Here is a 17,901-nt window from a genome sequence, read left to right as displayed (position 1 = left end):
TTATTTAACCTCCTTCCCGTCAAGCTAGTATGACATGGATTCCTCAGGTTTTCTAGTTTCGTATGATACCAATATCTTCACTCTAGCTTTAAAACTGAGCCCACTACAACCTAAAAATCTCAAGATGCGTTAATGTGTTAAAGAAATTTGCGTTAACGCGTTATAGCGTTAACTTTGACAGCTCTACTTCTTACACTTTGTCAGTGTGAGGGCATTTTTTCTATGTAATGACTGTTGATTTTGGCTACATGCCCTTGACACAAAGCCTGGACTCAAGAGAGCAAACCCTTTCACAATTCTTTACATGTGTGTGTGTGTGTGTGTGTGTGTGTGTGTGTTTGACTCCCTCGCTGTCCTGTTGAACAGAGCTCTAATCAACGAGAATGACTGAAGACACTTGCGTGGGTGTGCAGGGCCTTTGATAGCGAAACAGGAAGTTCCATTAAGTTCCAGTATGGGGCAGGGAAGGACTCTGGGAGAGTAGAGAACAAAGTCAGCAGGATAATTATAAGTGGGAGGCTGAGGGTGGGTTGGGAGTGATGGGGGATTTCATGAGATTATCCTATAAATAGTGTGGCAAGTTTCTTTAGTCATCAACGCCAGCATGTAACTCTGGCACACGAGCGATAAAACCGTTCTAAAAATTTGCCCTGGGCTTATACCTCTGCACAAGTTAATACCATTCTCCACGAGACTTTATGAGTTGCCGAGTAGGATTGGAGTCTGATGAAGTTAATCACTGCACTGTGGGGAGAAAAAATGTGATCAAAAACTCTGGCTCCGTCTTTTACCAAAAGCTTGTTTCATTTATGTAATGGTGCATTTATCGGTCCATTGGGAGTCTATTGTGATCTCAGCTGGCTTTGGCAGATGCAACGACAAATTGACCTTCACGTTGGATAGAGTGGAGGGTGGCTTTTTTTCTCTCCAAGGGATCAGAGTGGGTATGCAGCACATGGCGGTGGGGTGGCACGCCTCTGCTAAGCTCAGTCAGAGAGCCGAGGGGTATTTTGGGTCACTAGCAAGTTTTCAGCCCACCTACATGTCCCAGTCTGAAATAGAGCCCCGTCATGGTGTGTTTGTTTACCAGTGGCTTCAAGGTCACCACGCTGGGAGGACGACATACTAATCAAACATCGTAACTTTAATGGTACAAGTCTTTATACAATGACCTTTAATGCTCTTTAACAAGGGAAAACAATTTCAACTTTCTATGACACCCATGTCTCTAATGCATTATAACGTACTTATAGTGCGTTATGTAGTACCATACCTGACCTTATAAGTCATTATAAAATGCTTTATAATGTGTTGTGATCTGACCTGCTCTATATGAAAAGAGATAACTTCTTATGATTTGACGCTATATAAAAAATAAATAGAATTGTTAGAAAGCATGAAGAATATTTATGAATGCTTAAAACTATAACTATACAGTGCGATAAGCAGATTTTAACCAGAAGGAAATTTTATTCAAAAAGATTCAGATTAATACCAAACAAAACAAAATATGATCAACAAATAATTGATGTATGTATTATTATAGGTGAAGATGAATCTTTATTGAGCCATGGTGTACATAGATAGATAGATAGATATATAGAGATAGATAGATAGATATGATACAAACGGAGCTACAGTGCTACCTCATACTCTACCATCCGAACTGTTAAACAACAGAATTAATTATATAAAAAGTATAAAATAAAAAATATAAAAATATATATATCTATATAATAAAATATGTTTTTGTTGCCATGTTAAAGGGACTGTTTGTAACTTCTTACACGTATGAATCAATCCGGGTCGGTGTCCCATGCGCGCTCGCATGTGGCTACGCTGTTCAGACTCCGACTCCAACACAAACTACACGGAAGCACCAAAACCTCAAAGTTCTATCTAGTGAAGCCCGTCTGTTAAACAGTGTTGGCCGCGGTCGGAGACCGTAGCTTTGGTCTCCGGGGTCAGAGTCTCTGCTGTAGTCTGCTCCTCTGCCTGCCTGCTTGCCTTCACTCACACACCGCGCTCGTTCTCGCTCTTTCGCTCCACGCTCCCGTGCATGCGCGCATTCTACACACTGCAGAAGAGTTAGTTTAGCTCTGAGAATATCTAGTGAATGTACAGTGGACATTTGTGCAGAAATAAATGCTGCAGCTCCTCCAGACCAACAGAGGTTTCCCGTGTCTTGTGAAGTGACGAGGCTACGCAACGAGAAACGTTATCGTCTCCGACCAAAACTCCGGTGTCTCCCCTGTTCCTCTGATTGCGGTCGGGAGTCTGAGGCAGGAAAAGCCAACACTAGGATCAGCATTGATTCATGGAGAGACCTTCGTCTGGTCAGCTAACATTACTGCCAAGCAGCTGAAATATAGAGTGATATTGTGGTTTTAGCTGACGTGTGTCACCTCACTGTTTTGAGTGATGCTCGTTTATGTCTATGTAGAGCGAGCACAAGCCCGAGCAACAGGACGCTGACTTTCGTTGGCTTAACGGCCACAGGTGTCGCTGTTAACAAGCAATTTCTGATTCTTACAAACAGTCCCTTTTAGAGATGAATGAACAAAAACGCTTCACAGAGTTTGTCGCTACTGCGATTGATTTCACTAGATTTTGGTTACTAGCCAGCGCTAAAGAGGAAAACCCAAAACAGTAAGTTACCTCATGTCATACTCTTTATTTAGAGTTTGGTTCTGTAGTTCAACCATGTCACCTGGAACAGGACTGACTCCATCCAATCGACTTCCGTCGGTGAACCGATTCAAGTAGACAACAGCTTCAGTTACAGTACAGATTCAGAAACTTGCTCAAGGACTCATTAATAGATCTGATGCCCATCAAAAGGGCCTGGACCAGAATCTTCTGGATGATGGGGAGCTGTCGCTGAGCCTCCTTGCCACCCTAGATGGTCAAGTGAACTCAACCTCCATACGGGAACCAGGAGAGGAGCGTTTCTCACAGTTTCGTCTCCATTTCTCAGTGACACTGTCACAGCAGGAGGAGCACTTCACAGAACCAATCAGTCGAGTGTGTTTACAGACGAGGTGTGATGTGAGATGACGAACTGAGACACAACTTTCCTGACATGAACAGACACAAAAGACATAAAACCACCAACATGCCAGGAAACGCCTTTCATGTGCACCCATGCTACGGGCACGCACAGACACGACGGCAGCACCTGCTGTGCGGTGCATGTCATCCCTGTCCCCATCCTGTCATCTTCTTCGTCACTCCTCAGCCTCGCCCATTCATGTTGTGCCAGGGCCCTGTGCTCCACTCACTCCCACGATCCCCATGGCAGTATGCAAACTGTCAAATCTGTCTGATGTCAAAACAGCTCTACATGTGATATTGGGCTGTATAAATAAAACTGACTTTGAGTAGGATATTTAACACACAACCTTTTCACCCCTTCTTCCTACTTGAGATGACGCTTCAGGGACTGGGACGTAGTTTGATCGGATCTACTGCAGCATGGTTTTAGACCCATGCGGGTTGATGGCTCGTTGGGTTTCTTGGCTCTAATTTAAGCTGTCCTACTTCCCATCATGCCTCAGGGCTTTAGGGGAATCAGAGCCAGCAATGTACTTCTTCGACGTTGCTTTTGTAACTTTGCTTAAAGCCATTGTCACTGTTGCGTTGTGACTTTTTAGAAAGTTTAGAGTAGTATGGTGGTGGGGAAGTTATTAAAAAAGGAGATTTGTGCGTTTTCATAAAAAATAATGTACGGAGTTTGTTTGTCTGTTTGTCAGCAGGTGGCCCGCTTTTTATGAAACATGGTGGAAGCCTTAGTGGAGGCCTGCGCTCTCTGAGGGCCCTTCAAGAAAGGCTGATTTTGCAGGGTTTTTTTCTCCATCAAGACCACATAAGAAAACCAATGTACGTATACTCGATTAGACTAAACTGACCTGAGCTAGTTCCGGTTTGAAGAGTCTTAAAAGGACCTGTGTGTTACAATTAGGGGGATCTATTAGAATAAAATATTAATAAGTATGTTTTCTTTAGTGTATGATCAGCTGAAAATAAGAGTCGTTGTGTTTTCGTTGGCTTAGAATGAGCCGTTTATATCTACATAGGGAGCGGGTCCTCTTCACAGAGCCAGCCGCCATGTTTCTACAGCAGCCCAGAGCAGCTTGGGCCGGAGTCGATAACGTTACTCGCTCCCGTCGCCGCTGCTCTATCTCACTGCACCACTCACTTCCCAAGTACACGCACACACACACTCTCTAAGCACTCTACTCTTACAACAGCCACCGTAGCTCTCCTACACGCTTGGCACGCGGGAGAAGTTGTAATCTGCAACCTCACCGCTAGACACCGCCAGATCCAACACACCGTTCCTTGAAGTTCCTTTTGAGCTAGTTGTGGTCATACTGTATGTGGTCTAGATGGAGAAAAAGGTGGTATTACCCTTTTTTCTGATTTCAAAAATAAAATAAAGGTTCTGCAAATCTGTAACTGAATTCAACATCTCTGAAGTCTACTTGTTCACCTAGTCCAGGTTTGACAAATCTACATATAGTATTTAGATCTATACCTGGTGTAATATGGTTTAGATGGAGAAAAAGAAATTAAATTGACCTTTTTTATCTGTTTTCACAAATACAATGAATGTTTTTCATATTTAAAATTTGGCTTTAAACCACTTTAAGCCATTTGATATGATGTCCAGTATCAGTTTTATAAATTTAAGGGGTGTAACAACAGAAAATCAATTACAAATAACCCTCAACTTTCCTCTTAATTCCCCAATCGCAAGCTGCGTTGTCAAACACACCCACTCTAACCTGCTCATAAGCAATGTTATTCACATCAAAGTAGCTTTCCATAGCTAACATTAGCTCACGCTTTGGTAAAGAGGCCCAAAGGACCACACTTTGTCAGTCTGTGTGTGGTTGGACCTTCTCATTCAGCAGAGTCTGGACCAGGCCTCAGGAGGGAACTGCTCTTCTGTCTTCTTCCCCTTCGCTACCTGGCAGTTCAGCTGTCAAACCTCCTCAGTCTCCTCAACCGGATATCCTCAGCTGTGGCCTCCTCAGAGACGTGGAAACCGTAAGGAGGCGGAGCTCCTCTCTGGCTGCTTTGTCCTACAAAACAAAATATTATTAGATTTATACACTTTAGATTTGAGCTATCTAGAGGGGCTTTCAATTGGTAGGTTTTAGAATTCAGTGTCACTCCAACCACCCCCCCATTCATTAATACTCTCCTCCCTTACCTCCGTCATTCAGACTGTTTCTGATGGCCGCCTGTATCTGCTCTTCCTCCGTCAGTCCGCCTGAATAAGATGCTGAATGATTTGTTGTGTAATCTGGTGGATTCTGTTGGTATCCTGAGTATCCTCCACTAGTGCCAGTGTATCCTGCAGACACACACAAACAGTATAAGTATTCAAATTTAAGAAAAAACATGTTAAAAGGTTAAGGCAGGTATATATTCTATATTCCATTCATTGTCAACAAAGACCAAAATCAACAGTGTGTGAGTCTCTCAGTACTTTCAGATTACCCTATGCTGTCTGTGGCACTGCGTTGGTTCCTATAGATGATGTCAATCTTTAAAAACGGGGCACTAATATATAGTTTCATAAAAAATAAAAGGTTCATTAATTTCCTAAAACAGCCAGGCAGTGTTGATGAGGTCACTAAATTAAACAAAATTAAATACAATTCTAAAGTCTGAAGCTTTTTTCTAGAAATCTCTCTCTTCCGGTCACAGACAATACCTTCCTCTGCCATTGTCATTTTAGTAGCTGAGTGATCAGACAAACAGGTACGATACAATCAAAGTTCTGTATTGCAATTTAACAACTACAGATTCTGGAAAAGCCGATGCATATATATACAACTAGAAGTGCACTCGGAGAGCGCAGACCTCAGCCAAGGCAGGTTTCATGTACGTTGCTTTGGTACCTGTGGAGCCTGAATTGCTGTAGTATGCATTGGGCCGGGAGTTGAATCCATGTGATGTCACAAACCCTGGTGAAAATATAGACAGACACACAATTTCAGTACAGAGTTTTGTTGTGCATTTAGATTTGTAATTGGCTTAATACTGAGACACACAGATCTGCACATGGACTCAAAGTTATCTCCAGTGTTAGAATTCCAGTTCTATCATTTACACACGTTATGTCACTCAGCAAACTTGTATTGATAGTTACTGAAAGTGAGAGCTGCCATGAGGCCAGTATATGACCTAAACCAGTGGCTCCCGACCATCACTGAGTAAAATGACGACCCCCGACTAAGTCACACATTTTTGGGATATTTCATATTATATTCAATGCATAACAATAACAGTACAGAACAACTGGTAAACTCTACAATTGGCCCAAATAGTGTTAACACAATAACTGCAGGACGTTTGTGTATAAAACAAGCCATTTGGATGAATTTTGTGCAGATTATTTCTCATGAATATTGCACCAGAGATGAGTTTTCCTGTTATTTTTACGAACTTTTAATACAATCCTCTGTTTGTATTATGAACAGATTTTTTATTTTAATATTTTTAAACAATCATACATAATTAATAGGTCATTTTTTTGACAAATTCAGTGTTTTCCTCTCCCTGACGCTTGGCCTTTGTTCTATTAGCTCTTTAACTGCGTACGTTTATATATTAATCCAAGCTTTAAAAATAACAATTTAATTTATCTTTCTTCACAGAAATGAATGAAATGCTGAGATATAGACCACATTTAAAAAAAAAAAGTTGTCTTAAGCCGAGTTTCCACCAAGAACAACCTGGTAATTTTATTACCAGGACTATTTTTCAAGGAAAATCAGGAAGGCCTCACGACCCCCCCCCGTGAAGCTTTGACGACTATTAGTGGGGGTCGGGACACCCAGGTTGGGCTCCAGTGACCTAAAACACATCTAAATATTACTTTGTAAAGCTTGTGGGGAAATAATATTTTTTTCAGGGAAACGTGCATCTTTAGTCTTTTTAAATCATATAGTGGGGTTTTATCAGGTTACAGAAACACAGTCAGCACATACACAAGCATAAACAACTCATCAAAAACACAAAATACACACACACACACACAAGCCCTTAAATTCACACCTGCACATTTCTTCATGACGGCCTTCAGTGGTCCAGCAGTGTAGAGCAGACCCACCAGGATACCTGCTAGGTGACCAATCAAAGAGGTCCTGAAGAGGGAGAGCACAGGTTAACGTCTAACTAATGAAACACTGCCACCTGGTGGACACTGTGATTCATAGCATCTGTCAGCATGTAGTAACAGGACAACTTCACTAATAGACAACTGTGTCTAACCGTTGGCTACATATTTTATTTTTTTTTTCACTCCCGAAATATTTTAGACTTTTTTTTTTTAACTCCTCAAAAACTTTGGACTAAACGCTTGTTGTGTTCCGGACGTCCATCCGTCCGGTCCATTCTCGTAAACGTGATATCTCAGGAAAGCCTGGAGGGATTTTCTTCAATATTTGGCACAAACTTCCACTTGGACTCACGGACAAGCTGATTAGATTTTGTTGGTCAAAGATCAAGGTCAGTGTGACCTCATTTCTGGCCAGAACTCAAGAATTCATATGCTAATTATGACAATTGCACACAAATGTCTAACAGGATGAAATGATGAAATGATGACATTTTGAACAGACATGAATGTAAAGTTTAGTAGTTAGTTTAATAAGTTAGTTAGTTTACTCCTGACAGATATTTTTTTTACTCCTGACAGATTTTTGAAGTTGTAATCAGCTTCCTTGGCCTATGCCTGAATCCTCTGATGAAGTGTTTGGGAACATGCACAGTTTTTCTACAAGTTGTGGAGAGTACTGACAACTGTAGTGATGTAAACAACAGGCTCGTCATACTATAGCAAATATAGAGATCAACTTTGTGAACTGGCCCTTTAACCATGGGCTATCCCATTGAAAACAGAACGCTGGCAGTGCATCAAGAGTGTTCTCATTGGTATCTATCTCTACAGTGTATCCGGCTCGGCTAGTGAATCCTGGTGAATCTTTTATACAGATGTCGGATTGGTAACTCACCCAGGGTTTGTAATGTGGATCAGCACTAGCTCCACCCAGCTAGCATAGCGATTAGACACAGCGACACCCATCACATAGGTCACACCTCCAGGGTAGTAATGGTTATTGAGCACCTTCAGAGCAAACAGGGCACCTGGAAACATCCCACATATTAACAAAGACAATCAACAGGAGGTCAGGAAATATTACCAGCATAGGACTACAGCAGTCGGCCATGTGAGGTGAGGAGATACAATACTGTATATGGTTTGATAAACTGCAATGTGATATCGCTTTGCTACACCTTCATAGATGAAAAAGCAATTCAAATACAACAAATATGAATAAACACACTGATGCATCGAAGATGACAGAATGCAAAAAGGCAGCTTAGAGAAAACAGAACAAAAAGAAAAAAACACCATGAAAGAAAAATCTTAATAAAAAAATATTTGGATATGGATAACCTACACATCTGTTGTGCATTTTTTGCCTTTATTGGGCAGTAGAGAATCTTCAAGGTAGGGCTGCAACTAACAACTAATTATTTTCATTGTCGCTTAAACTATCGATTTGTTGTTTGGTCTATAAAATGTCAGAAAATGGTGAAAAATATCGATATCGATATCGATATTCTGTTTTTGCCGTTTTGTAGATGAGTCTGTACCTGAGAAGCCGACAGCACAGGCCATGCTGTAGGACTGGTCCTGGGTCAGCTCTGTTAACACCGCCTCCAACAGCAGATAGACCACTCCGGTGAGCAGAGAGAAGACTGACAGCAGGTAGACGAACCACGGGCCGCCCAGCCGTTGCTCCAGCTTGGTACCTTTCCAGAGGAAGGACGCCATGTTGAAGTAGAGATGCCAATCATCCGCATGGTGCAGCGGGGACAGCAGAAGGCGGCGCCAGTCTTTAAACCAGTATGCCTGCTGGACACTCACACAGGCCTAAGGATTGGATAGAGAGATAGTATTCACATTAGTACTAAAAATATCAACTTAATACAGTGCAAGGCGAGGCTCGAGCTCAAGGACGTCCCATCATCCCGGGACCAAAATAAATAACGGCTTAGGTTGTAATTCGGCACAGTTACGGATGGTGAAAAAAGTTAGTTAAGGGCCCTGGCACTGGTGCAGGTCATTCCTGCAAGATCGTCCAAGCGCCGACTGGGACAGTAAGCAAAGCATTTATCCTTTTATTTTGATCTGCTATAATCAGATACTATTTTCTATGATCTAAACCCCCCCCCCAAAAAAGCAGCAAATTGTCACATTAAAGGTCCCATATTGTAAAAAGTGAGATTTTCTGTTTTTTTATGTTATAAAACAGGTTTAAGTGTTATATAAATCCTGTTAAACTATCAAAACGCACAATATATACAGAGAAATACACACAGCCCATATTCAGAAATTGTGCGTTTGAAACAAGCCGTTAGGGTTTCTGTCCATTTGTGAGGTCATAAATATAAAATATTTAGATCATTACATGGTTTTAAACACAAACATTCTAAATGTGTCCCAGTTTATTTCCTGTTGCAGTGTATGTGAATAACATCAGCTGACAGGAAGTAAATATGGAACCAAGCTGTTGCCTAGCAACGCAATTCCGTTCCAATGCTGTTGCAATGCACTAAAACGGAGCGTTTCCGACAGAGGGGTAAATACAGGTATATTCAGGCAGACAGTACGAGGAAACAGTTTTTTTTTAACATTACAGCATGTAAACATGTTCTAGTAGAAACACAGAATACAAGTATGAACCTGAAAGAGAGCATGATATGGGACCTTTAGATATGTTGGACGCAGCAAATTGTGTGAATGATAAACTGTCTCTACTATTAGTGCATTACCTGCATCAGTGGAGCAGCAGGGAACAGGTAAAGGTACACGTTGAGTCCCAGGACAGCCAGGGTGACGGGGGGGATGTTGTCCAGACCCACCTGAAACAGCTGGGAGGCCAGGAGCATCAAGCCCAGGTGGGATCCCCTCTGTCGGTTCCGCATACTGAAAACAGCCTGGGAAGAGACAACTGTGAGATTATTATTCAGTCATTCCTGCTTTACAGGAGAAAGTGACAGTGGAAGGAGCTATGGGACATGGTGGAACAAGAGATGGAGTTCAGGGCACATCTGTAAAAGGCATCTTAAAACCCTCTTGTTTTCTTCCTGTCTTCCCAGATTCTTTTATTCCCCTCTCTTTTCTTACTTCATTTGTAACGTCTGTTGAGAAATCATTGGTCATTGGTGACCTAACATAAACTTACTCTTGAGTTCAGTCGGTTGTCTGGAAGCGTGCACACCTCTTCCTCCTGCAGCTCCTCTTCCTCCTCCTGCTACACCTCTTCCTCCTGCTGCTCCTCTTCCTCCTGCTACACCTCTTCCTCCTGCTGCTCCTCTTCCTCCTGCTGCTCCTCTTCCTCCTCCTGCTACACCTCTTCCTCCTGCTGCTCCTCTTCCTCCTCCTGCTACACCTCTTCCTCCTGCTGCTCCTCTTCCTCCTCCTGCTACACCTCTTCCTCCTGCTGCTCCTCTTCCTCCTGCTGCTCCTCTTCCTCCTGCTGGGATGCTAATGCTAATGCTTTTGCTAATGCTAAAGCTAAATGTGTGTTTTAACTCCGTTAGTTCACTGACTCCGCTTCAAAATGATTTAACACTCACAGACGGGTTTCAGTTTACATCTAGACATCTTAGTCACACGTCAGCAGAGAGTGTTTCTCTCTATTTCATCATGGTAACTTGTTAACTAACTCTGCAAAAAGTTTGTGGCGTCTAGTTTAGTGGAGCTGTCACGTGACAATAACAGAGCTGACGCATGCGCATTGCGGATCTTTCCTGTCCTGTTCTCCAGCCAAAGATCTTCTGCCCACCTCCACCTCCACCTCCACCTTCCACCTCCACTTCCACCTCCACCTTCCACCTCCACTTCCACCTCCACCTTCCACCTTCCACCAGTATGTGTTTTTTTTTGTATTCCTGCTCCTGTTTGCTCTAATCTCTGCAATGCTCCCATCATTGTCCTGTCTCTCTCAGGCTCTCTGCTATACATTTCCTGCAATAAACAAGCACAATAACAATAATAATAATAATAATAATAATAATTATTATTAGTATTATTGTATATGTATATATATGTATATATATATATACATATATATATATATGTATATATACATAATAATAATATAGTTTCTTCTGCACTATATTCACTTTTTAACAGTCTCTTCTGCACTATATTCACTTTTTAACAGTCTCTTCTGCACTATATTCACTTTTTTAATAGTCCTGTATCACAGCTGTTAGCCTGCACTATATTCAGTTTTAACAGTTTTCTTCCTCTCCTTGTATTTATATATCTGGTGTATTTTTTTTTTGTACTTTGTACTTTGCACTACTAACTTTTTTACTGCCTTCTTACTAACATGTTTTGCACTATGGAACTGTGATGCTGGAAACTTGAATTTCCCTCAGGATCAATAAAGTTACTATCTAAAGACATGAAAATCTCACTTTTTACAATATGGGTCCTTTAATAAGTCACAAGTGCAATTACTGTGTAAATGCTGATTATGTTGAAAATCCAATAAACAAAGTTTGGGGGATTTTTTTTTTTTGCTGTTGACAAGAGTGCTTTGATGCTGTGAAGTTGGTTAGTGACATGATTCCACGTAGAGTCGTGTGTGTTTTCTGCCCTCCAGTGGCCACAGTGAGGAACTACATTAAGACAAAACGTCAAGTTAGACAATGACAACATACTAGACACTTCCTATCAATACTTTCACAATAAATCTAAATGACAGTAGCAGTCAGTAAATAAATTAAAAAGAAAGGATCACAGAAAGACAACTGGATTATAATATTTGGATTATAGACATTCGGTATTATTTATGGAGTAGCCTAAATGTGACCTTTTTTTATAGGTATTTAAAGATTATTATTATTTATTTATTTATTTGCACATATATAAAACTGCACAAAATCCAGTCAATGAAAAAAACAAAACAAGAAATGTGTCAGGATAGGTCAAGAAGCCACAGGTCTATACATACCAACCCCAGGAGAAAAAAAACAATAACAACAAAAAAAGAAAGAAAGATCTAAACTAACAAAAGTTAAACAACAACAAGAAGTACACAACATGTGCATAAAAACCTAACCAAACAGTGGAAAACAATCCAATAAAAACAATGAAATACATACAAAAAACAGTACAGAAAAAAAGAAAATATATCTAAACATATCAAAAGATAAATTAGACATCATGAAACAAATGTGATGATAATTTCCTTTTAAAATGCTCTAAGGATAACGAGCTTGTATTTTGGTGTTCCATATTTGTACACCACGATATCGGAGGGAGTACAAAGACTGACACTCATTCAGCTGAAATAGAAATAATTTATGTTAGAAGTTAATTTGTCTGACAATAAAATCAGCAGAATATTCATGTTTCATTCTTTAGATTTCCTGCAATTAAAAAGCACAATAATAATAATATTAATAATATTAATAATAATAAGTATTATTATTATTATTATTTATTATATATATATATATATATATATTGTCTGACAATAAAATCAGCAGAATATTCATGTGAAAAGAAGCTATGGCCTGTTTGTTGCAGAGGATAAACCTCTCGCTCTGCCTAAATACTCTTTGGCATTAATTAAGAACACGTGTGTTGCACACAGTTTCTCCATCAATTAATCATTCAGGATCTCCGACACCAGGGATCACTTTTCTCTTTGCAGAAACTTGAGCTTCAGTTGGACGTAAGACTCGTCCAACAGTTCCAGTATTATTCACATTAAAACTGCAGTTTGTAGCCTTCAGTTGTTCATCTCTGTCTCTCTCTCCCGCCTCCAATGATCAGCAGCCGGAGCTGGTGGAGAGGCTGTTGCTATAGTAACAGCAGGGCAGATACAGGCGGTGATGTTTCATCAAGTCAAATAGATTAGTACCGGAAACTGATAGTTTTTTCTTCAGAATAAAAGCACATGATTGTCACATTAGTAATAAATACCTTACATAGATAGCCTACATTAATTAATTAATTATATTTACTTAAATTATTAGCACATCCCTCTGGAACTCTCTCCCTCCTGAAATAAGAAATGCTTCATCCCTGGATACTTTCAAAAAACACCTCAAGTTATTTATTAGTATTATTTTGTGTGCCCCCTTTGTAAAGCATCCTTGGGTTTCTGAAAGGCGCTATATAAGTCCAATTTATTATTATTATTATTATTATTATTATCATGGGGATTTCGTTGTGATACTGGGTGTGGATTTAATGTATTGGCTTCATATCACAATATATTCCAGAAATCTGAAATGCAAAAAAATGTCCCACATTAGGCTGATTCACTATACAATATATACAATATAATCTCTATAGTCAGGCAGGTGTCTGCTATGTGCTGTGACTCTTATTGTGAAAGTAGTAAGTGGATGTGTAGTATGTATAGTGTGCAGCTTGATGCAGGCAGTGAGGCAGGAGCTGGAGAGAGAGAGAGAGAGGGTGGGGGGTAGCTGGAGCAGGTAAAGGTGGATGTGTTTAGTCTGTTCATGAATGTGGGGGAGACAGGAAGGGGAGGACAGCCTGAAGAAGAGACGGAGAGGGGTGAAAGGAGGACAAAGGAGCCGACTGAGAGGAAGGAGAGCTGGGAAGAGAGAAGGATTAAGAGAAGAGGGGATGTCGGAGATGATCTCTTCGTGTGGGAGTCTGTATGACAGCAGCAACCTGCTGCTACAGTACTGCAACAACAACGGTGAGATGCTCATCTCATGGCACCTCATCAAACACACACAATGATATAAGATCATATTCAGACGCCCTGACATGTGTTTCTTAATGTGCACAAAATGTATTGACATTTATTTGGTGTAGCAACAGTATTTTTCAGTGACTGTGCAAATTAGCCTGATTAAATGCATTATATATGGATGTCATTAAATCCACAGTTTCATTTATCATCTTAAATATTCTTGCAATGCTCACTTTTTTTTATTTTTATTTTTGTACCTTTTTATAGATATTTTTTCCCACTATCAGTAGTTTTTTTTGGTTATAATTGAGGGTTAAAGAGTGAAATATATCAGGCTGATATAGTAGTTTATTATAAAAGACCATTGTCTCCAAAGGGGGTGACTGGTATCATATAACACTAAAACAAGGATTTAACAGTAGCATCATAAAGGCATTTTGAGAATCATTTAGCCACACACACAGAGAGAGAATAATCATATTCAGACGCCCTGAAATGTGTTTCTTAATGTGCACAAATCTACTCAGAAATGTATTGACATTTATTCTGTGTAGCAACAATATTGTCCAGCTGCCTTTCAGTGACTGCGCAAATTAGCCTGATTGGATGCATTATATATGGATGTCATTAAATCCACAGTTTAATTTATCACCTTAAATATTCTTGCAATGCTAACTTGTTTTATTTATTATTTCTGTATAGATATTTTGAGTTTTTTTCCCCCATCAGTAGTGTTTTTGGTTATAGTTGAGGGTTAAAGAGAGTGAAATATACCAGGCTGATATAGTTTGTTAGTTAATCTTTATTGACAGACTTGAGGTCCTTTAGAAAAACATACAACACAAACAACAATACATGCATTAAAATAGAAACTGACACTTTTTTTTAATAAAAGACCATTGTTTCCACAGGGGGGACTGGTATCGTATAACACTAAAACAAGGATTTGACAGTAGCATGATAATGAGAATCATTTAGCCGACATATTAATTCATACATTAGATTTCTCAATAGAGCCTGGAAAGTGTTGCCTCCTGTATTACAGAACAACTGGCTATAGCACTACACCACCTGTGTTTTCTAAGTAATATCCGCATCCAGTCATTGTAGACAAACCTGCAGCTTATGCATGCTCACCTTTTCTGAATCTATCAGGTGTCATTTGCCTCTGATATGATCGAAGTTCCTCTCCCTCCTCAGCTACTAAACACTGTCTTGAAAACACGGTTGGCTCGTCGCCTGTACCACTAACAAGCAGGAAGGATCATGTTTGTCATCATGAATGGGAACATTTGAACCATTTTGTGGATTTGAATACATGCTGATCTCTGATGGTTATTTAGCAGCTGCATGTGTCTCTCTCCTCCCAGCTGCAATCTCTAGATCTGTCACATCCTGCTTTACAATATCATGCAAATACTGCTGGCAGGACGGATCATATCTGTGGTCACAATGGCTGATTATTATGAACAAGATAGTGATGGTTGCTCCACCTGGTTCAAACAAAGTAGATGCCACTTTCCTTGTTAGTGTTATCACTTCTTAGAGATGTAAATATCCCCGTGAGGAGGGCAGCTAAATGCAAGTAAACGGACTGGCTGTGATGTGTGGTTCCGACACACTGTCTCTGTAGTCTGCTAGACTTCACAGACGGCCATATTGAGCGACAGGTGCAGAGACAGCGAGGGGTCACGGCAGTCTGAGCAGCGCTCTGGTGCTGTTTGTTATCCAAGATGTAACGTGTGCCATTCAAACCATTTGGTGAGTGTTGTGGTGCAGCTCCGCGGGTCAAGATTTAAGTTAAACTGTATCAGACAAACGCACAAGTCCTGTGCACTGACCTTCACAGGAGCTTAGCGCAGGGGACAGAATGAGGCAAAATGAAAATATGAAGTTAATAATGTCAGCTGCAGGTTTCCAGGAGAGCTTGTCCAGTGACAGCTGGTCCTGCAGTGAGGGATCAGCTGCTTAACCCGGGTGGGTCCAACCCAGTCTGGGTAGGATGCCGTTTGGTCTGATCTGCTCCAGTATTTCTAAATCAATCAATGTGGCAATTTAGTAAATTCTAAATAACCCAGGCAATCAGCAAAGTACATTTTTATTTATTTAATTTATTCATATATTTTCTTTCTTTCTTTCTACATGGCAGAAGTGACAAGTTCTTTGAAGGACATTTCTGCATTAAATTTAAATAAAATTACGTTAAACTACAGGAGTAGCAGAGAGGGACTGATTCCTGTACACGTGGGACACAGGGAGATTAATGAGACGTGTGTTGCCATATTTCTGAGCATTAGATGTTCTCATAGGGACAGAACGATGAGGGAAATGTTTTATCTACTCTTACTTCTTTAAGGGTTGATTTATGTTCAAAGTTTTGGTTTAGAGTTAATGTAGGACTAAGATTAATTTAAGGTAAGTGGTCAGAGAATGAATGTCTCAGGGAAGGTCCTCACAAGTGTAGGAAAAGAGGCCTGTATATGTTTGCTGACAATTGCAGATATTGTTTTGATCCACAAAAGGAAAAGAAACAAAATGTCTTGTTGCTTGCGTTCCTCCACTCAGAGGTCAATCTCTCTGGAGATGTGAGAGACTCCGCACCCTACCGTCCTTGTACTATGTGCTGTCAAGGCTCAAGAATCTGCAGATCTCCAATCCAACCAGTGTTTTGAGGCTTGATTGCATGCCATGTAAAGGCCCAGACACACCAACCCACATCAAAGAACTACTAGATGAAGGCCGACCGCCGCATCGACTCACGTCGCCTGCGTCTTGCCCAAAAAGTTGCACTCGAACACACCGCAAAGACTACAGCAGATGGCCAACTACCACGTATGTTCTGCTTCTGCGTGAGAGGAAATAACTCTCCACACCAGCAGGTCACGGTGGTCCGTATTTGTCATTCAAAAAGGGAAGCCGGAATAAAGCTGCGTTTACCGACCGTTTTTACACCACTTTTCACACTTACAGCAGGCTGCAACCGTTTTTACGCAGAGACACAATTAAGGTATTTTTAGCCACTTTGGGCTGTAGCTTATAGGAAAAACAATCCTGAAAAGTGGCTCTTGGTGCTTAAAGATCTGGAAGAAAATGGAAATTATGAATCCACGAAGATGACGGCCTTAAAGCAGTTAATAAACACGACTAAAGTACAGTATTAAATACTGAATTATGATGCAAAACACGTTCACCATGATAGGAGCTGAAATTGCTGCTGAAAATAGCCGTTTGTGAAGTGTGAACCAAACCTGAGAACACCACGAAGTGAGGAGGTGTTTCTCTCTGCTGTGCTGCAGCAGGTGAGAAGCAGGTAGACAGACTGGAGAGTATAATAATAACAGTGAGGACCGTGTTTGTGATCGGAAGGTATCGTCTGGAGGTGCTGTTGATCTCAGCAGTGCAGCATCTGCCATGTGAGCGTCAATCAACCAACTTCTTTCTTTTATTGTTGTGTCTGTCCTTTTCTTTCTTTCCTCCTCTACCATCTGTCCTCTCGCTGTAACCAGAGATCCTCCACGGCGTGTTCATCAGATCTGCTCTCCTCGACCACCTGGTCATCACTTGAGCAAATACAGTTTCTCCCTTTTTTAGTTTTTATAGTTTTATTGTACTCGGGTGCAGGTAGATGTTCTATGTCATAGGGCAATATAATGAGTCCATTTAGCTTCTCTAGTGCTCATGGCTTTATCTAAATGACCCTGCTGTGGTTACCTCCACTAGCAGCATAAAACAAACCTGAAGGATTTGTTCACTTTTGATTCTATTTGTTTATTTATTTTGCTCCTTCCTCAACAAGTAGACTGCATCGCCGTTGTGTACCATCGCCCATTTCATGTTTTTACTGTCCCAACATCAGCACAGAGACCAGATGTGAAACAATTAAACAGAGGCTCTCTACAGTATGAAACTAACACTAACATAATACTTTCACCTTCACTTAAATCGGCACTATGCAGAGTTACACACCAGCAGCCCCACATGGCAGGAAGTGGTAACTGTCAGCACCCACACATCATTAAAGCACTGTTGTCTTCACTGTCTGCAGAACGTTTGAGCTGTTGTTCCAGCTTTCTCTGTGCAGTCTTATGTTTCACTCTCAGATTCAGGGCGTGGAGGACAATACTTC

The 17,901-nt window shown here is 40.7% G+C and overlaps 2 protein-coding genes across 10 annotated transcripts in view; one reads left to right on the top strand and one right to left on the bottom strand.

Annotated features, from left to right (window-relative positions):
* Positions 1 to 1,450: 1,450 nt before the first annotated feature.
* On the bottom strand, positions 1,451 to 10,836 carry LOC141771176 (rhomboid-related protein 4-like). 8 transcript variants are annotated; one of them, XM_074641182.1, is made up of 9 exons: positions 10,518 to 10,836; positions 10,272 to 10,334; positions 9,859 to 10,037; positions 8,677 to 8,956; positions 8,031 to 8,163; positions 7,072 to 7,160; positions 5,913 to 5,978; positions 5,219 to 5,362; positions 1,451 to 5,087 (listed from the first exon to the last, which is right to left on the bottom strand). In XM_074641182.1, exons 3-9 carry the CDS (start codon positions 10,009 to 10,011, stop codon positions 4,981 to 4,983), a joined length of 972 nt encoding a protein of 323 aa, XP_074497283.1. In that variant the 5' UTR covers positions 10,012 to 10,037; positions 10,272 to 10,334; positions 10,518 to 10,836; the 3' UTR covers positions 1,451 to 4,980. The 8 variants fall into 8 exon arrangements, with proteins under 8 accessions (XP_074497283.1, XP_074497284.1, XP_074497281.1 ...); XM_074641183.1 differs by having other exon boundaries at positions 10,272 to 10,325; XM_074641180.1 differs by having other exon boundaries at positions 9,859 to 10,023; positions 10,272 to 10,307; positions 10,347 to 10,835.
* A 2,689-nt stretch (positions 10,837 to 13,525) lies between these two features.
* Positions 13,526 to 17,901, top strand: part of eml2 (EMAP like 2) — a 33,151-nt gene continuing 28,775 nt past the window's right edge. Inside the window, exon 1 of one of the 2 annotated variants that reach the window (XM_074641169.1) lies at positions 13,526 to 13,778. In XM_074641169.1, the coding sequence (XP_074497270.1) occupies positions 13,580 to 13,778 (199 nt within the window). In that variant the 5' untranslated portion in view covers positions 13,526 to 13,579. The remainder of the gene's footprint in view (positions 13,779 to 17,901) is intronic. The other variant, XM_074641171.1, reaches the window with a different exon arrangement.

Source organism: Sebastes fasciatus, chromosome 7 (genome assembly GCF_043250625.1).
Source record: "Sebastes fasciatus isolate fSebFas1 chromosome 7, fSebFas1.pri, whole genome shotgun sequence".
Taxonomy (NCBI): domain Eukaryota; kingdom Metazoa; phylum Chordata; class Actinopteri; order Perciformes; family Sebastidae; genus Sebastes; species Sebastes fasciatus.
This window is presented reverse-complemented; position numbering and strand designations above follow the sequence as displayed.

Coding starts and splice junctions, on each gene's coding strand:
- LOC141771176 (XM_074641178.1), bottom strand. CDS start 10,011: ATGCGGAACCGACAGAGGGGATCCCACCTGGGCTTGATGCTCCTGGCC. Junction 8,164..8,676: donor CTGTGCTGTCGGCTTCTCAG/GTACAGACTCAT, acceptor GGATGTTTCCAG/GTGCCCTGTTTGCTCTGAAG. Junction 5,979..7,071: donor CGTCATGAAGAAATGTGCAG/GTGTGAATTTAA, acceptor TATTTTCACCAG/GGTTTGTGACATCACATGGA.